Source organism: Phyllopteryx taeniolatus, chromosome 19 (genome assembly GCF_024500385.1).
Source record: "Phyllopteryx taeniolatus isolate TA_2022b chromosome 19, UOR_Ptae_1.2, whole genome shotgun sequence".
Classification (NCBI taxonomy): domain Eukaryota; kingdom Metazoa; phylum Chordata; class Actinopteri; order Syngnathiformes; family Syngnathidae; genus Phyllopteryx; species Phyllopteryx taeniolatus.
Window position 1 is genome coordinate 3,279,721 of NC_084520.1, and position 20,402 is coordinate 3,300,122.

General features: G+C 41.1%; 1 protein-coding gene across 5 annotated transcripts in view; it reads left to right on the forward strand.

Moving 5' to 3' along the window:
- LOC133469618 (myosin-16) overlaps positions 1–20,402 on the forward strand; it is a 72,267-nt gene that overhangs the window by 6,865 nt on the left and 45,000 nt on the right. For 2 of the 5 annotated variants that reach the window (XM_061756900.1, XM_061756901.1), the window contains exons 2-3: positions 1,176–1,334; positions 18,901–19,128. In XM_061756900.1, the coding sequence (XP_061612884.1) occupies positions 1,176–1,334; positions 18,901–19,128 (387 nt within the window). Of the gene's footprint in view, positions 1–1,175; positions 1,335–9,525; positions 10,280–18,900; positions 19,129–20,402 lie in introns of those variants that run through there. The other 3 variants (XM_061756902.1, XM_061756904.1, XM_061756903.1) reach the window with 3 other exon arrangements.

Here is a 20,402-nt window from a genome sequence, read left to right on the forward strand (position 1 = left end):
TAGAGTTGTCAATTAACCTACCATGCATGTTTTTGGGATGTGGGAGTAAACCGGAGAAAACCCACGCAGGCACGGGGAGAACATGCAAACTCCACACAGGCGGGGCCGGGGATTGAACCCCGGTCCTCAAAACTGTGAGTCAGATGCTCTAACCAGTTGTCCACCGTGCCGCCCATTATTATACTATACATTTTTATTTTTTTTTTATTTTTGAAGTGAAATAAGACTCATTGGAGGCCAGTTTAAAAACAAATTAATGACAGAGGCAGTGGTTGGTTTTGCATTCACTTGGATAAAAAAACAACCAGAAAACTCCTGTTTTTCTGAGTAATTTTTTGGATGGCTTTGTTGTTTTGAATATTTTTTTCTGTTTTTCTGACACATTTTTTTCCACCTGCTTTTCTGACAATTTTTTTCTGTTTTTCTGACAATTTTTTTTTCCACCTGTTTTGTTTTGTTTTCAACTGCAAGTGACTCTTTGCAGACTCACTAATGGCGGATTACTGCTGGATTGTGGTACATATGCCGGCGAAGCCGATTCCAGCGCCTCAGTTGCACACCATACGGGTCTCTTGAGTCACCACGTAGCCAGCCTGAATGCATTTTAAATGCATCATCTTGTATCCATGGAGTATGCCATATCTGTCCAACTGATTCTGGACAAACATTGCTGTATCTAGCAGATCTGAATGGGCTTTTCCTCCTGAACAAACAGTCCGCAGTTGCCTGCATATTGTCGACAAACTAATAACAATACCATCTATGTGACTCAAAGACAGGAGTATCTCCCAGTGTCTTAAACCCATATCAAAATAAAACTTGATCAAACTAAATAAGCCGGTCATGTTGCTTACTACGGAGTCCGCAAAGAGTCACTTGCAGTTCGCAGGTTCTCGCGTGAGTTCGATGTGTCCCGATAACTCAGAAAAAATTAGTCAGAAAAACAGGTGGAAAAAAAATTGTCAGAAAAACAGAAGAAAATACTCAGAAAAACAGAATTTTTTTTCAAAAAAACAAAACCGTCAAAAAAATTACTCCGAAATGTTTTAATCCAAGTGAATGCAATACGCTTCCGTAGGGTTTAACACTCTGTTTTTGTAATGCGGAAAGAGAATTAAAGTGGTTGAGGCAAATGACATTAAATTGTTCGTGATGTTCTGAGTGTGTGCTCGCAGGTGGGGCCTTTGAGGTTGCAGCCGGACATTTACAAACCAGAGGAAGAGATGAAGGAGAGAGAGGAGTTGAAAAGAACTACGGGGCAGAATGACCGTCTCATTTTAATGGTTCGTGAGCTGGAGAGGGAAAACAGTGACGTGGCGTCCAAATACCGTGCTGTGAGTCTGCTTCTCTAATTCATCTTTTTTTCTTTTTCCTTCAACCCCTCGACTGGGGTGGAATTTGCGATGAATAAGGGAATTTGAACATAGTCATTAGACCAACACTGTGGATGGATGATATACAGTAAAGTAGAAAATGATACCCTGGAGAGAGATAAAGTCTCTCTCTCTCTCGCTCTTTCTCTCTCTCTTTCTCTCTCTCTCTCTCTCTCTCTCTCTCTCTCTCTCTCTTTCTCTCTCTAGCTCTCATTATCTGTTGCTGTGTTAGATTGGTGCATGACAATGTTTTATTCATTAATGTGAAACATTCCTCAGATTAGGCTCCCTCTATTCATTATGATCCCCCAAATTTTATTAACGATATTTTGTAACCGAATACGCCAGTGTGGCGTTCAACACTACACTTTTCTTGAACCCTCCAACCATTTTCTCAATACAGAAATAATCTTTATTGCTCACAATAGCAATGTATTTGTCCAAACAAAACAAAAATCCTGTTTTGCACAGTTGTTTTTTTTTTTATTTAAAAAGTACTAGCCCTACAAGTAAATAGAAAATTGATGTATTGAAATGTTTTTTGGTACAGCTATGTCATATTGTAAACATGTACGTAATGAAAAAGTAATTAGGCTTACTTGTTCACATCTCTGAATCTTCGGACAATGGTGGACACAGTACAGCTGCCGGTTGGGCTGCATTCGTTGCATTCCCGCTTCCCTCGTTGTCAAACTGAGGACAAGAACATGATCTACAAAAGCTGACAATATTTCATCTGAAATATGTAATTGTTCTTTGTCTTATACCTGCTCTCGCTCCTCTACCTCCTGGACCACCTCTTACTCTGCCTCTGTCTCTCTGATTGTCTCTATACACTTCACTTCAACAACTAGTGCTCTCCGAACTGGCTTTTGCACAACTACTTCAAAGAGAAGAGCTAATGTTACACTTGTGGTCGTGGTCAACAAAGCCCTCTTTCTTATGCTATAAGCCCTCTTTTTATGTAGCGGAAAAAATGCCCGAGTCAAACCGATGACTAAGGCCGATAATAATTTTGGACCAGTGTTCTGATAGGGTGAAGGCAGAGGCAATGAGGCATGGTGATGCAGCAGTGGTAGGAGAGTAAATTTGCACATATATCACAATTTGACCAAAAGAATAACTTTGACAATTATGCTATTAAGCTAATGAAATCATGCTCAATATTGTGACTATGGACCTTTTGACCACCTCCGGGTGGTATTCGCTCCAATGGCACCACTAGTAAACACACACTTCAATCTCATTTGACCAGGGCAGATCGACTGAGAAAACAGGGTAAGTGGCTCCAATGATGATTTTAGCCACACCATGTTATTGCAGCTCTCAGTTGTCTTAAATGTGCACCGAGGAGTAATCCTGGAGGAGGTTCAATGGAGGATCTATAATGGAGGAACCACTATGTGTGCTTAAAACAGAACCTAAAACCAAGCACAAAGTCTAAACACAACAAACATCAGTACTATTTGACACCCTGAATTCCTGTGGCACACACCAAGTATATCTTTAGCCATCTGTCATGTTTTTTTTTGTCAAACACTGCAACAAAGTGTTTAAAAAAATAGCTATATTCTTAATACATGTAATGCCAGCAGGCTTGCATATACAGTACCTGTACACAATAGTACTATAAGATACTACCATTAAAATATGTGAATACTACAGTAACATACTGTGATACTTTAAATTCCCCAGATACTTTGAAGAGTGATGTCAATGACAAAAAAACAACAATAAAAATCATTAGATTTTAAAATGTTTCCAATTTGATTTTAATTGGGCAACTTCCATGCCAGTCTATTCAAATGGTAAAATTTCCATTTTTCAGTTATATCAATTGTGTTCAGAAGAAAAAATAGATAAAGATATACTGTACATTGCAAAGTATATGAGGTAAGGGGACTTTCATTAAAAGCATAGATGTCAACCAGTTGTCATGAAAGTTAAGGCTATGTTTTATAGTTCTTGCATTTTATACCGGTTGAATTATATTTACACCTGTAAGGTTTAAAAATTGTAACAAATCAAATACTGTGAAGCACGTCATATTATACATTCATTATTGCTCATTAAATTTAGTCAGTGTGTTAGTCTCAATATTACCAGTGGTTTAACTATTTTTAAATGTGTATTACTGTAAACAATCTTAAGATATTACTTCAAAGCATTGACTGAGGTTTTTATGATGGTGACAGTTTGACCTTCAAACTGATTCTTTTTATGTAAAGTTATTAGGAAAACAAATTGGAAGTCCCAGAATGAATTGTTTGACCTTAGAGGTTCCACTGTAGGCCAAGCTACAGACGAATACTACTGACAGTAAACATGATAAATTTCCAGTAGCCAAAGGTTGCTGTTTCACTTCTATTTAATGTGTGAATTAGCTTTTTTAAAATAACAACATGTATATGATGACAAAAGTCCATTCCTTTTATAATTACATTTTCCAAACGGAAAGTGAATGTGTGTCAAATAAAGTCTCCAGATGTTCCAATTTTGCATGTGCAGAAAAGATCAATTCATACTCATTGATCTTTTATTTTCTTTTTTGGGGGGGGGAGGAGGGAAACTTTGGGCCAAAAAAATTGCAAGGGAAGATGAATAATTGTGGAGAGAAGGCAAGTGACGTGTCAAGTGAGGCAAGGCTGAGGACACTTCAAGTGTCACGCTTGGCAAAGATCATGCCCTTGTTCATCGATGGACGGTCAGCGTTGAGAAAAAGGGCGATTATACTGCAAAGTAGCAATGAAATCCCCACTTTTTGGGCTTCATTTCTATTGCAATAAATAAAGCCGGTGGAAAATTGTGCTTATTAATTTTTGACAGCCCTTTGTATAATAGCATACTTTGTGCTATGGTGATGCTTTCAAATAAACTTACACTCTATGGGTATTGGATCATTGTGGCCAGTTCCTTTAGTTTCCCTGTAGACTGAAATTATTTGTGTTTGACATCGAATAATGAATATGAGACAAGAAATTAACATATCAGCCTTAATATACAGGTGCAGTATTCACACCTGCATCTGATAGACATGATAGCGGTAACAAAAGTCAGTTTTTAGGAGTATACTTTACTGGAACGTGTGCGCGAATCGTTGTTCGTTTATATTCTGCCCTGCGATTGGCTGGCGACCAGTTCAGGGTGTACCCCGCCTCTCGCCCGAAGATTGCTGGGATAGGCTCCGGCACGCCCGCGACCCTAGTGAGGATAAGCAGAACGGAAGATGAATGAATGAATGAATGAAACAGTTCCCAAGTGTCTTAATGACATGTTTGTGACATAAATATTTATTTTTATGCTTGTCTCTGAATTGTGCAGCCTGCTTTCCTCATTTTATTGCTTGTGAGGAGTTTGCTTCGTCTACTTTTGTGCATGAAGTCTTCTGTGACCAGTCAATTGTGATACCTGCCTCTGGAGATTGTTGCTGATGTCACTCACAGTTATTTATTTATTATTATTTATTTTTTTAGGATCTTTCTTTTCAGCCCTCAAAATGTCTTCAATTGTTGCTGTTTTCCTTTATCAACCCATAGACATCCGTTCTTTCTTCTCCGGGACATCCAAATGGTTTTATTGGCTATTGCCAATGTTTTGTCCTTAGCTCTGATTGAGTTTCCATCTTTTCTCAAGATTGCTTGACTCTCACCCAAATACACCTCCCTGGTTTTCAAAACCCAAATCTGGAACTGAACGTTAGATATTCATTGGTAGTTATTGTTATTTGAATCCGCAATGTAATAGGACACACCTGGGCAACAAAGCAGACCTGTGAGCCATATGTTCTAATACTGTATTTTCACAACCATAGGGCACACCGTATTAAAAGGCGCAGTCTCAGTTACGGGCTCTATTTCTGTATTTAACACACACATAAGGCGCACCGTATTATTGGGCGCAGGCATGTTAAAACACGCTAGTTTAAGACATATGGTAGCATGCATGCACGCTAAAACAATGTTTTTGAAAAGGCAGCGGGAGCAAAACTGACTTCGGTTATACTTCATTGAAGTACTTAACAATCTACTCATGTTATTTTTTTATCAATCCTCATCCACAAATCCATCAAAGTCCTCATGTTCTGTATCTGAAATGAAAAGCTGGCCAAGTTCTCAATCAAACACGCCAGGTTCAAGTCAGTCTCGTTGCTGTGGGGCTCCTTAGAAATGATGCCGAAAGCTCGAACAACAGTCCAAGCAGACGTTAGCCCAAGCATCCACAATCCATTCACAAATGGTGGCGTAACTCGTAGTCTTAGTAAAGCTGCGTTCGCCATCTGTCATCCATCGCTCCCACGCAGCTCGCAACTTCACTTTGAATGCCCTGTTTACGCCGATGTCCAGCAGTTGGAGTTCATTAATCCATTGCTTGAGTTGGTCTTCCAACTCGGCCACCTCGCCTTGCTTCCGCGTTTTGTTTTTCTTTTTTTTTTCTTGGCGAAGCTCGTTATCCTGCTTCCTCCACTTGCGAACCATGGATTCGTTGATCTTGAGTTCTCTCTCTGCTCGATTCCCATGTTCCTCCGCGTAACTGATAGCATGCAGTTTAAACTGTGCTTCGTAAGCGTGTCTCTTCGTAGGTGCAGTTTTCGACTGCATTCAAGCCAGCCTCCACTCGTAAAGTAGCAGTCAAGCCAGCCGCCCCTAATTTTGTTCACACTAGGCATTACGGTAATAGGTCACCAGCTCGCGGCGAAAGCCACCTTCAAAATAAAAGCTTCCCAATAATACGGACGTCAGTGCTCTTCGGTTAAGGATATCTTAGGTAGCGGCACGGTGGTCGACTGGTTAGAGCGTCTGCCTTACAGTTCTGAGGTCATGGGTTCAATCCCCGGCCCCGCTTGTGTGGAGTTTGCATGTTCTCCCCGTGCGTGTGTGGGTTTTCTCCGGGCACTCCTGTTTCCTCCCGCATCCCAAAAACATGCATGGTAGGTTAATTGAAGACTCTAAATTGACTGTAGGTGTGAATGTGAGTTGCAAATGGTTGTTTGTTTATATGTGTGCCCTGTGATTGGCTGGCAACCAGTTCAAGGTGTACCCTGCCTCCTGCCCGATGATAGCTGGGATTGGCTCCAGCACTCACGCGACCCTTGTGAGGATAAGCGGCTCAGAAAATGAATGGATGGATGATATCTTGGGAAAAATAAATGGTAAATGGACTGCACTTATATAGCACTTTATCTACATCATCACAGTGCCCAAAGCGCTTTACAAAGCCTCAAATTCACACACACATTCATAAACCAATGGGCGACTGCTGCCATGTGAGGCGCTGCCAGGCCCACTTGGAGCAAATTAGAGTTCAGTGTCTTGCCCAAAGACACTTCGACATGCGGACAGTCGTAGCAGGGATTCGAACCTGTTCTACCTACTGAGCCAAAGCCACCCCGACATAATCCCATTGGTATCCCAAGACAAGTACAGATCTGTGTGACAGACCACCAAGGACTCCACTAAAAGAGGTTTAATGAAGATCTGATATTGTATTTCAAAATAAAAGTCTCAGAAATCTAATAAACTACATTTTTTTAATGCATCTCAAGATTCAAATTAACCTTGTTGTAGTAAAAATTTTAAAATTTGCACGAATTTCATTTGCTTGCATAACAAACCAGTTGATTGGTTGTCCGTGTCTATATGTGCCCTGCGACTGACTGGGGACCAGTTCAGGGTGTAGTCTGCCTTTCGCCCGAAGTCAGCTGGGTTAGGCTCAATCGCCCCGCGACCCTAACCAGGATAAGTGGTGTTGAAAATGGATGGATGGATGGACTCCGATAACACACCAATTAAATGTTTAAAAAAAATTGAAACCCCCTCATTTGGCATATGTTATAATACTTCAGACCTTCAAGTTATCTTAACTATGAATTGTGTATTTAAGCTTCCTTTTCTGGCTTTCAACTGCATCTCTGTTGCATTTACCATAGGGTGTGTTTGATGAAGTTGATTGTCATTGCCCTGTCAAAAAAAAAAAACTTGACAAAATATGCAGGTCTATAATGATTATATGCATTATATATAGTTGCGTTCAAAATAGAAGCAGTCCAACTGTCCTGCTCAATCACTGTTCTTGGTAGAAATTATATTACTACATGAAAAATAATTTAGCAGTTGTGTAGCAGACTTATAGAAAACCCAAAATTCATTATATGCATGCTACTGAGTCTGTGTAGTTGAATAATGAATTGAAAGGGTCGTGTTCAAATTAATAGTAGCATGAAGTTCTATTATTGAGATAATTCATTCTGTGAAAAAAAGGTGTAAATCAGTTGACCCTTATCTAAGGATGAAGCCAGCACATTGTACATGCATTTTTCGCTGAAAACCTGACAAAATGGGTTGTTGTAAATATTGTTCAGAAGAACAGTTTACTTTGATTAAAACCTTCAATGAACAGAAACATCTAAAGAAGTACAGAAAATGATGGGGTGCTTGGCAAAAAAATATCTCCACTGCTTTAAAATGCAGAGCTAAACCAGAAAGACATGTAAGAAAATGGAAAACTACTATTCAAATGATCAAATTCTCAGCAAATGATCGCTTCCAGGGTGATCCAAGACATTCTGAAATTAACTGTGAGTATTGTGACAATTAGAAGTAGCCAGTGTGAAGCTAATCTATTGGCAAGAAGCAAAATTACAACAACCCCAAACACAACAATGTGGAATGCTGTCAAATCATCCTGGGGTGGAATATCTATTGACAGGCGCAAGAAGCTAGTCAACTCCAGCCAAGGCAAATGGCTCAGAAACAGGGGTTATACAACTAAATATATATAGTTTAGTAAGTCACAGGAATGCTAATCATTTTTCAGTTCATACAGTAAATATTTGAGATTGTAAAGAAAAATTTAGATATCCTATTTTTTTAACAGCCCCCAATTTTCTTCATTTGCTGGAAAGTACTTAAAAAATTATATATTTTCTTCATATTTTGATTAAGAATTTCATGCAGTGTTCTCAAAGCAAAACTCCCATTTCAATGCACAGCTATTCTTATAAACGCATCTGTAAAACTAGAATGTCACTAAATAGAATGAGGCCCAATGCCATGAGCAACTTGGAGTGTGGAATGCTGCATCTGTATCTGTTAGAAAGTAGCCTACTTCCTGGGTCATGGGTGATGACAAACACCCAGGTGTCACTGATGCCATTGAGACTCAAACATTGTAGAAGGTAATGGCTGCTCAATATGTTTCCACAGTACTGTAGATCCTTTTTGTTTTTAAGAATAACCTTGTTTTTTTTCTAGAATGGTTTGGTATCTATGAAAAGAGCTGATTCTCATAAGTAGTTGTTTTGAGGGAATCTGATGGAAATGTAAAGCTTGCCCAATTGCCTTAGGCATTTTGAATTGGATATCATTTGAAATCAGTCGTCTTCTCTGAAATAAAGAAAGAGAAGTAAATGAGGAAAATAGTCATCCATCCATCCATTTTCTTCACCACTTATCCTCACTAGGGTCGCGGGCGTGCTGGAGTCTATCCCAGCTATCTTCGGGCGAGAGGCGGGGTACACACTGAACTGGTCGCCAGCCAATCACAGGGCACATATAAACAAACAACCATTCGTGCACACATTCACACCTAAGGGCAATTTAGAGTCTTCAATCAACCTACCATGCATGTTTTTAGGATGTGGGAGAAAACCGGAGTACCCAGAGAAAACCCAAGCAGGCACGGAAAGAACGTGTAAACTCCACACAGGCAGGGCCGGGATTTGAACCCTGGTCCCCAGAACTGTGAGGCATATGTGCTAACCATTCCCCGACCGTGCCAGAAAAAAGTCATTCATTCAAAAAAAATAATGGCATGGAAAGACATTTTATCTTGTAGCAGTTATAATTTGAAATGTATTAGTTTCTTGTCCGTACAGGAAGTCACTCAAGAGTGGACTTGACGGACTGGTGCTTTGTTGTCCTGTTTCGCAAATACTATGCTGTACATGGATTACAAATAAAAGAAGTAATTCTTTCATCATGTTCAAAACAAAACATTTTCATTTATCTTTAGTCAATGTTTTGTTGAGTCCACACAGAGCAAAGCACAATAGGCCCTCAATGTTCTGCCAAGAGGAATGCTGTGGCATTGTGGGAGGCCATGTGGGTGTGAGAGCATGAGGTATTTATGTCAGTTTTAATGAAGACTGAGAGGAGGATGGACTTGGAATTTTTCACTGGATTCTTGTTTTTGCTATTGTGTTGTGTTTGATAGTTTCAACATTGTGGTCAAGGGATATATTTCTATGGCAGAGCAATGCAACGTGGAATGCTTTAGGGTCACCTGTCTTCATATGACATCATCCTCATATGACTTGTTTGAGCACAGACGGAAGAGCTTTTGAAGGAAACTACAGAGGTGGTCTAAATCTCAATCTAGCATGGACTGTAAGGTAGCTGTTTGTTATTTGCAAAAAGCCAGACAAATATATGAGGGGCATGTTTGGATTACAGCAGAAGACCTTACAATATGCGATTAACATCTTAGAAAAGGCTGAAGATTTGACGAACAAAGTAGATGGAGAAGTACCAACAAATAGGTGGAGAGACAAGCCAAAGAGTACCAGCTGCTGGATCAACATCAGTGAGTGAACTATTATCGTACTTTCTGCCTTAATCCACCTGGAACAGCAAGAACAGCTGTACACCTTTTAAAGGAGTGATACAGGGGATGTAATTAGACCTCTTGGCTGAAGCACAGAAGCATATGCCATACAAAGAAAGGCTGTGTATCGACAAGAGAAAGTTGTCTCTAAGAGGATGTCTTTAACGTGTGCTCAGCCTCGCCATTTCCTCTTAGCTGATGCAGAAGAGTGTAAGCGGAGCCAAGCTGACCCTGGACCAGAACCAGAACCTGATGAACTGGATTGGGATGGCTTTAGCACCACATTGGAGAACAGATTACAAACTGTAGGTAAATCTTAATTACAGTAAACCTAGTCCAGTGGAACTTTTGGAACTCAACCACAATATGTTCCAAGAGGCCGTACGACCGACGTCAATTTGATAATGTCAGTGGAGTTTCAGTAGCGCTTATTAGGGTAAACAAAATAATACACAGAACCAAACTTTTCATACAATTTGTATTAACTTTACATGTAAATGTTTGATTAACATTTTCACATTCTTAATTGACATTAAGAGTCTAACATGATTAGAGATAGCTATTTGTAATGGTAAAATGTGAAAACTTTGAGAATTTAAAGATGCAGTGCATATGGTCATGCTGGAGCCTCACTACAATGAATGCGTAACTTCCTGTTTCTATTTTTCTTTTCTTACACTCTTTTCTTAACACCCGTTGTTGACGCACAGAAAGCGAAAACATGCAGTTAATCCGTTGATGCTCACTGAACTCAGGTCTCGATATGTAACTGTCCCACGTGATATCTTGTCACTTTACGTCTTTTAAGTTTTTTAGACTTTAAAGTACTGTAAAGATTTTATCTGTAACATTTTAACATAGTTGAATGCAAAACTACCTTAAGTCAAAAAGTATATTTTGTTAATAATAAAACTTGATAATAAAATATGTTAATACTTGAGTTTGGGATTTTCTTGGACCACCATCCATCCATCCATTTTCTTCCTTCGAGTCACGGGAGCAGCAGCTTAAGCAGGGAAGCCCAGACTTCTCTCTCACCAGCCACTTCGTCCGGCTTTTCCAGGAGGGGATACCAAGGTGTTACCAGGCCAACCGGGAGACATAGTCTCTCCAGCTGTCCTGGGTCATCCCCGGGGCCTTGTCCCGGTGGGACGTGCCCAAAACACCATACCAGGGAGGCGACTGAACTTCTCACACTATCTCTAAGGCATTGCCAGGACACCCTGCAGAGGAAACTCATTTCGCGCACTTGCATCCGTGATTTTGTTATTTCGGTCATGACCAACAGCTAATGCAGCTCTATGGGGGGCACAAGCCAGTGCAAACTGTAGGCCAGTCCCAAGCCCGGATAAATGTAGAAGGTTGCGTCAGGAAGGGCATCAGGCTTAAAAATTTGGCAAACAAATATGAGCGTTCATCTAAAGAATTCCATACCGGATTGGTCATGGCCCGGGTTAACAACGTCCGCCCCCGGCACCGTTAACCTGCAGGCCGCCAGTGGAAATTCAGCTACTATGGGTCGAAGACGAAGGACAGGGTTATTAGGCAGAAAGAGAAGAGCAAAGCACAGAGCCTATAATTGAATGTGGGGACTTTAAATTTTGGGACAATGACAGGAAAATCTCGGGAGTTGGTTGACATGATGATTAGGAGAAATGTTGATATATTGTGTGTCCAGGAGACCAGGTCGAAAGGCAGTAAGGCTAGAAGTTTAGGGGCATGGTTTAAATTATTTTACCATGGTATAGATGGGAAGAGAAATGGAGTAGGGTTTATTTTAAAAGAAGAGTTAGCTAAGAATGTCTTGGAGGTGAAAAGAGTATCAGATCGAGTGATGAGGCTGAAACTTGAAATTGAGAGTGTTATGTATAATGTGATTAGTAGCTATGCCCCACAGGTAGGATGTTACCTCGAGGTGAAAGAGAAATTCTGCAAAGAGCTAGACGAAGTAGTTCTGAGCATCCCAGACAGAGAGAGAGTCATGATGGGTGCAGATTGTAATGGACATGTTGGTGAAGGAAACAGGGGTGATGAAGAAGTAATGGGTAAGTACGGCATCCAGGAAAGGAACTTGGAGGGACAGATGGTGGTAGAATTTGCAAAAAGAGTGGAAATGGCTGTAGTGAACACTTATTTCCAGAAGAGGCAGGAACATAGGGTGACCTACAAGAGCGGAGACAGAAGCACGCAGGTGGATTGCATTTTGTGCAGACGATGTAATCTGAAGGAGGTTACTGACTGTAAGGTAGTGGTAGGGGAGAGTGTGGCTAGACAGCATAGGATGGTGGTGTGTAAGATCACTCTGGTTGTAAGGAGGAACATTAAGAAGACAAAGACAGAGCAGAGAACCATGTGATGGAAGCTGAGAAAGGAAGAGTGTTGTGCCGCTTTTTGGGAAGAGGTGTGACAGGCTCTCGGTGGACAGGAGGAGCTTCCAGAAGACTGGACCACTAGAGCCAAGGTGATCAGAGAGACAGGCAGGAGAGTACTTGGTCTATTTTCTGGTAGGAAAGGGGAAAAGGAGACTTATGGGTGGAACCACAAAGTACCGGAAATCATATAAGAGGTTAGCTAAGAAGAAGTGGGACACTGAGAGGACCGAGGAGAGGAGAAAGGAATACATTGAGATGCGACATAAGGCAAAGGTAGAGGTGGCAAAGGCCAAACAAGGGCCATATGATGACGTATGCCAGGTTGGACACTAAAGAAGGAGAAAATGATCTATACAGGTTGGCCACACAGAGGGATAGAGATGGGAAGGATGTTCAACTGGTTAGGTGATTAAGGATAGAGACGGAAATGTGTTGACTGGTGTCGGTAGTGTGATGGATAGATGGAAAGAATACTTTGAGGTGTTGATGAATGAGGAAAATGAGAGAGAAGGAAGAGTAGAGGAGCCAAGTGTGGTGGACCAGGAAGTGGCAATGATTATTAAGCGGAAAGATAGAACGACATTAAAGAGGATGAAAAATGGAATGGCAGTTGGTCCTGATGACATTCCTGTGGCGGTATGGAAGCATCTAGGAGAGGTGGTTGTGTAGTTTCTGACCAGCTTCTTCAACAGAATTCTAGCGCGTGAGAAGATGCCTGAGGAATGGAGGAAAAGTGTGCTGGTGCCCATTTTTAAGAAAAAAGATGATATGTAGATCTGTGGGAACTATATAGGAATAAAGTTGATGAGCCACTCGATGAAGTTATGGGAAAGAGTAGTGACGGCCAGGCTGCGGACAGTAAGGTTTCATGCCTAGAAAGAGTACCACAGATGCATTATTTGCCTTGAGGATGTTGATGGAAAAGTACAGAGAAGGTCAGATGGAGATACATTGTGTCTTTGTGGTTCTAGAGAAGTGCCCTGCGATTGGCTGGCAACCATTTCAGGGTGTATCCCGCCTCCTCCCCGATGACAGCTGGGATAAGCTCCAGCACGCCCGCGACCCTAGTGAGGAGAAGCGGCTTAGAAAATGGATGAATGAATGGATGGGTTCTCAAGAAAGCGTATGACCGAGTACCCAGAGAGGAACATTGGTACTGCATGCGGAAGTCTGGAGTGGCAAAGAAGTATGTTAGAATAATACAGGACATGTATGAGGGCAGCAGAACAGTGGTGAGGTGTGCTGTAGGTGTGACAGAGGAGTTTAAGGTGGAGGAGGGACTGCATCAGGGATCAGCCCTAAGCCCCTTCCTGTTTGTAGTTGTGATTGATAGGCTGACAGATGATGTTAGACTGGAATCCCCGTGGACCATGATGTTCGCAGATGACATTGTGATCTGCAGTGAAAGCAGGGAGCAGGTGGAGGATCAGTTAGAAAGGTTGAGGCATGCACTGTGAAGGAGAGGAATGAAGATTAGCCGAAGTAAGACAGAATATATGTGCATGAATGAGAGTGGTGGAGGGGGAAGAGTGAGACTACAGGGAGAAGCGATAGCAAGGGTGGAGGATTTTAAATACTTGGGGTCAACAGTCCAGAACAATGGTGAGTGTGGTCAGGAAGTGAAGAAACGGGTCCAAGCATTTTGGAACGGGTGGAGGAAGGTGTCAGGTGTTTTATGTGACAGAAGAGTCTCTGCTAGGATGAAGGGCATAGTTTATAAGACAGTGGTGAGGCCAGCCATGATGTACGGATTAGAGACAGTGGCACTGAAGAGACAACAGGAAGCAGAGCTCGAGGTGGCGGAAATGAAGATGATGAGGTTCGCTCTTGGAGTGACCAGGTTGGATAAAATTACAAATGAGCTCATCAGAGGGACAGCCAAGGTTAGATGTTTTGGAGACAAAGTTAGAGAGAGCAGACTTTGATGGTTTGGACACATCCAGAGGAGAGAGAGTGAGTATATTGGTAGAAGGATGATGAGGATGGAGCTGCCAGGCAAGAGAGCGATAGGAAGACCAAAGAGAAGGTTGATGGATGTAGTGAGGGACGACATTTGCTCATTAATACATTGCTCGAGTTGGTCTTCCACCTCGGGCCACCTCGCCTTGTTTCCGTGGAAACTCATCTTCTTGACTTGGCGAAGCTCGTTTTCCTGCTTCCTCCACTTGCGAACCATGGATTCGTTGATCTTGAATTCTCTCGCGGCTGCTCGATTCCCATGTCCCTACGAGTAACTGATAGCTTGCAGTTTAAACTGTGCTTCGTAAGCGTGTCTCTTCGTAGGTGCCATTTTCGGGGGTCATTAGGCAAACCAATGCACATACCGGAACTATATACCTACTGGGGGCGTGTCTTTAGCGTCCTCTGTCACGCGCACCCTTCGACCTTTACGTCCGCATGCTGTCCTCAGTCACGTCCGCCTTCCTCTATAAAGCAGCGTGTCGGCAGAAAATGCTCCCAGTCAGTCAAGTGGAGTGCTCATTAAAGTCACAACAACATTTACAGATTTTGGAACTCGGTGCACACATAAGGCGCCCCGCACTATAAGGCGCCCTGTACATTTTGGAGAAAATTTAAGACTTTTAAGTGCGCCTTGAGCTTAAAAGTAACTTAGTTACTTTACTGATTACTTGATTTCAAAAGTAACTAAGTTAGAAAAACTAACGTTTTAGTTACTTTCAGCAGCTGTCAAGTGGCAGCAATATCACTTATCCACAGTACAAAGCATTAGCTTAATGGTACCCATTACTTGGTAATGTATGCCACACAAGTTACAGAATGATGATGTCAACATGAAAAAATAACTTAAATATGAGTGTAGTTGGAGCCACATTAAATGATCAACTTAGAGCAGTCTTGACATGCCAAATAGCCGCCTAAATATAAACAAGCACACCATTCTCAGTATACTTCTTTAAAGACTGATAGATCAATAGATAGACAGACAGACAGACAGACAGACTGTAGCAACCCTGCCGATTGTGTGGGGGTCCATAAAGGCAAGTCTGTGTGTGCCTGTGTGTGTGTCTGTTGGTGTGTGTGTGTGTGTGTGTGCGTGCGCGCATAGTTTTCAATGAACCTTAGTATTGTCCTCTTTAGAGAAACTCGAAGCAGTGACTGTATGTCCAGTTTAAGTATGCCAAACCCTCGTCACCGTCCATTGTGTTTGCACCGCTGGCTGCTTGGGTACACGTCAGTTGACTATGTGCTTAAAACGTGGAACACGTCACGTGACGTCATTGCCCCAGATGGCGGCGTCTATAAATATTTCCTCTTTTTTTCGTTATTGTAGTTAGTCGTTGTGTGCATTTTATTATGGATAGTTAAGAATATAGTGTGTTTCGTCTGTTTTATTAGTCATTATTAAAACAAAGGCTGAAAATTGGTCTACACTTATGACATGCACTGTGCTGAATCAAGTGTCCTGGTTATTGACTTGCCTCATGTTCCCAAGCACTGTCGTGTGTTAACGGTAAATATCTGTTCTCTGAGCATAAATAGCATATTATTATTAAAAAGCATATTAAGATGGTTCTCGTGAGCAAAAAAGTAACTATTGGCAGATAAATCAAAGTAACTGTAATCTGACTAATATAAAAAGTAATGCGTTAGATTACTTATGACATCAGCGGACCACATTTTTGGCGTAACACGTTACTGTCATCACTGGTCACGACCAACAGCGCGATACCATTAGTCTTATTTTTGGACCACACTGTTCCTTTAGGTGGCACGGTGAATGACTGGTTAGCACATCTGCCTCACAGTTCTGAGGAATCGGGTGCAAATCCGGCCTCGCCTGTGTGGAGTTTGCATGTTCTCCCCGTGCCTGTTTTGGTTTTCTCCGGGTACTCCACTTTCGTCCCACATTCCAAAAACATGCATGGTAGGTTAATTGAAGACTCTAAATTGCCAGTAGGTGTGAATGTGAGTGCAAGTGGTTGTTTGTTTATATGTGCCCTGCTATTGGCTGGCAACCAGTTCAGTACCCCGCCTCTCGCCCAAAGATAGCTCGGATAGGCTACAGCACGCCTGGGACCCTAGTGAGGATAAGCGGTGCGGAAAATGGATAGATGGATGGACGTGTTCCTTTAAAATCTTTGGTTCAGACTACTCTACTGCTATCATATTCAACTTACTTTTGTTAGAACTATGCTAGGTTATTCCGTTTGGACCATATGGATCTGGTACCTCGTTCAGCAAGAGGTAAAGAAGATACTGTTTAAAAACGTTTTTATTTTGTATAAGTGGGTTCAGGCAAGCCACATTTTCAAACATAAATTCCATTGGGTGATAATAGCCCCGAAGCACTTCCACTGCTAGGTTTTGTAGGCACCTATTAGGCGTCATATCATTTTCTAATAATAGAAGTTGGCGAGCAGCCATGTGGAAAAGCCGACAGGGAACATAACAAGTACTTTTATGGGAAAAAAAACTACACATGGAAAATAGGTTGCTTGGTCATTTTGCAAATGGCCACATATTCTGATACTATTTGCTTCTTCCAAATACCTTGCCTATGATGAATGTTTCTTAAGAAATGAATATTAAGCAGATCTTTTCACTCATTTTCTGTTCTTTTCACTCCTGTTATGGATGGTTGCTGCTGACCATGAGCTCTGGTATAAGGCTAAACTTGTCTATCAGGTCAGCTCCTCACGTCACTGTGTTGATCTTTGTAGCAGAGCTATATTAAGGAGAGATTAGACTAACAAAGAGAAAGATTTCTTCTTGCTGCAGGAGGGAACACACATTTTGTGGCATATTTTGCGGTAAGTTTTTTTTACCCTCTTTAATTTATCTATGAGTCGCAAATTTGATATTCAAATGACTTTTTATTCTAACACTTTTCTCATCATCATTTTCTCATCGCTTATCCACTTTGAAATCTGCTGTCGGGAAAAAAGACCAGTCTATTTACCACGATGAATTCTAGCGATTATATTATCTCTGTTGCATTATTTTAAAAGACTCATTGGATTAGACCATGGTCTGCCAAATCTGTCAAGTTTTTTTAAATACTCAAGGCCAATTTACAAGTTGGTCTTCAGCAAACTCTCTGGAATTATTGTCATATGCCAAACAAAAAACTCTATATCCATTTTGACTACTAAATACTCAAACCTAAACCTTTGATTTGTTCAGATTTAACCATCCCATATGAAATGTTACAATTCAAATAATCTATTCTTTGCAACATTCTGAATATTGTTTTGAGTGACCCTTTAGTATAGGTAATAATGTAAATGCATAAATTATACAATAAAATAATAAAAAATATTAAAACCCTCATATCATTCAGCTAACCTTGATGAACAAATTACTTTGGTTTTTTAAATTCTATTGTTTTCATTTTATTATTTTCTCTTTGGGTCATTGTCACTGTTACATTTGTGGCTAAAGGACAGACACACGGGAATACAGACTGGGAGGAGATGGGGATCACCTTATGCAGAGCTGCTTGGTCCTATGTTACTCTGTTGGCAAGGATTCTGGAATCTTATTTGACTTCTGGACAAAGAAAATCAGATCTTTTTGAAGAAAATCAGATCTATCTGAAGAAAAATCTGATCTTTTTGAAGAAAATCAGATCTATCTGAAGAAAAATCAGATCTATCTGATTTTCTTTGGTCACTTTTCCAAGTCTTCGATCGCTAAATCCACACTGAATCTCTAGCTAAAGACAGCAAAAGTGGCCAAGATTGGTGATGTAAAAATGAAATGTGTGAAAATGAAATGACGGTTTGAGATCTGTGAAAGTAAACCTTCCGTTTACTTTTTTTTCAATGAGGAGCACTGACTACTGCCACATGATGGTATGGAGCAGTATTATTTCTTACACGTGCGTAGAAGTTACATGCTTGTTGGGCGTCGGGTGTGTCCAGTGCCATGTTTCAGGCTCTACTGGACCCAACGTGGGTGACTGTTCGCCGACACAGCAGTAGGCTGACAGTCTACTCTGCCCGCTCGGTGTGCCTTAATGGGTCACACAGTTGACTTTCCTGTAGCTGCCATTGGATCAATTCTCATTCACAATAACACCCTCCAATCAACTGGTATGCAGTCCAGGGTGTAGTCCACCTTTCTTGTGTTAGGCTCCACAGTCCCTGCCCTGACCCTGAACAGGGTAAGCAATAAATAAAATTGATGTAATTGTATGATACAGCATGGCATCACCACAACCTTACTGATTTTGAATCAATCTGTTTATTTAATTTATGTGGAAATTATTTTAAAAACTGGCTGGAGAATCACATTCATAACAGGACACATCAATGCTGGGCACCCATGCAAGTACAAGCACAAGTCAACCTCTTGCAACTGTGCGGTGGCCATGGAAGTGTTCCACACTTAAGCGCGGCACATAGACCATAAACTAGTCAAACAATGAAAACTTCAGGTCTCAAGAGTGCCCAAGCACCGTACAGATAGGTGTGGGTACACCTTAAGATTGTCTATTACTTTGCTTAAGATTGCATGCTTTAAAAAAAGTCATCACAAAAGTAGCGTAAACAGTTCACAACCAACATCTAACTGTGCGCAATGACCTCCAGGAGCAGGACACTGCCCCCGTGTCGGAACTGCGCTGTGTCCAACTGGAGAAGACACAACGTGAGCTAGAGCGACAACTATCTGGCTTGTCAGAGCGTCTGGAAGAAGGGGAGGTCCGTTCAACTCAGCTTGCTCTCCACAGAGACAGGATGGAGGAAGAGTGTAACAGCCTCAGACAAGACCTGGACCAACTGGAGGGTGCCCTGATTGCGTGTGAGCGGGATAAAGAGGTAGACAATCATTTCCACTGCCACCATTTGGGGCCAATCCAAATTTTACCCCTTAGCCCTTCCCCTTCGCCATTCCTCTTTCCCTTACCCTTCTGTTTGGAGGGCCAAGATGAAATTGAAAATGGTAGCTGGACTGCACTTACATAGAACTTTATCTTTACCCTACGGTGCCCAAAGCGCTTCACAAAGCCTCACATTCACCCATTCACGCACACATTCACACACCAATGCTTCCATGCAAGGTGCTGCCAGCCCCACTGGAAACAAAATATGGTTCAGTGTCTTGCCCAATGATAGCGGATCGTCGGAGCCGGGATTCAAACTGGCGAACCTTCAATGAAGGGTTAAGATCACGCCCCTAAGGAATTGGGACGACACTTGAATACCACCATGTCATCACCCCTCGCTGCCTGCTGGCTGTGTTGTCAGCAGACATGACAATTGTCCACACTTCCAAGATGCCATCTTGTGTCAAATGAATATAACTATTATGAATTTCTTCTTAATTTAAATTTGACTGGCAGTTTATGGGTAAATGCAGTTTCTAAAGGTGACTGGTATTTTGAAATTATTTTTAAAGTGTTAACTACCACATGGTAAGGTGCCTCCATTTCTCTATATTTCTTTGTTTATCGACTCTAGGAACTCATTTTTATGGAAGGAACACATTTGGACAATCTGACTTTTAGGCCTAATGTTTACCCAATATATAACAACAACAAAAACCACAGAAAGAAAAAAAAACGTAATCAAACATTTGTAAAAAGAAGAAAAAAAGTATATCTCAAACAAAATAGAATAAAAAAAGAACTTTATTGTCCCTGTCATAGCAACAATGAAAATCAGTGAGGCATCTCACAATTTTGAGCGTTGAGGTAAAACATATAAGCACGCAATTATAAAAAAAAGACACACTTATTTACAAGACATTAATTATTATTATTATTCACATTTTGAAGAACCCTCCACCCCCACATTGACAACTTAGCCGAACATTCAACTATGTGCTAGTTAGCATTAGCTAACATCGATAATACTGTTAGCTAATGCTAATCTGTGCTAACATTGCAGCACTGCTTAGCTTTTGGCTTTGTCTTGACCCAACTATTTTTACACAAACTATTAAAAAAGCCAATTTTCCTAAATATGTCCCCTTTAAATATCAACAAACAAAAAGTAACCAGAAATGTCCTAAAAGTAGAACTGCACTCTTTCTCTCTTTGATCATTTTCTACATACATTCCAGCCATATTTTGAGGCTTTACAGCTGATTG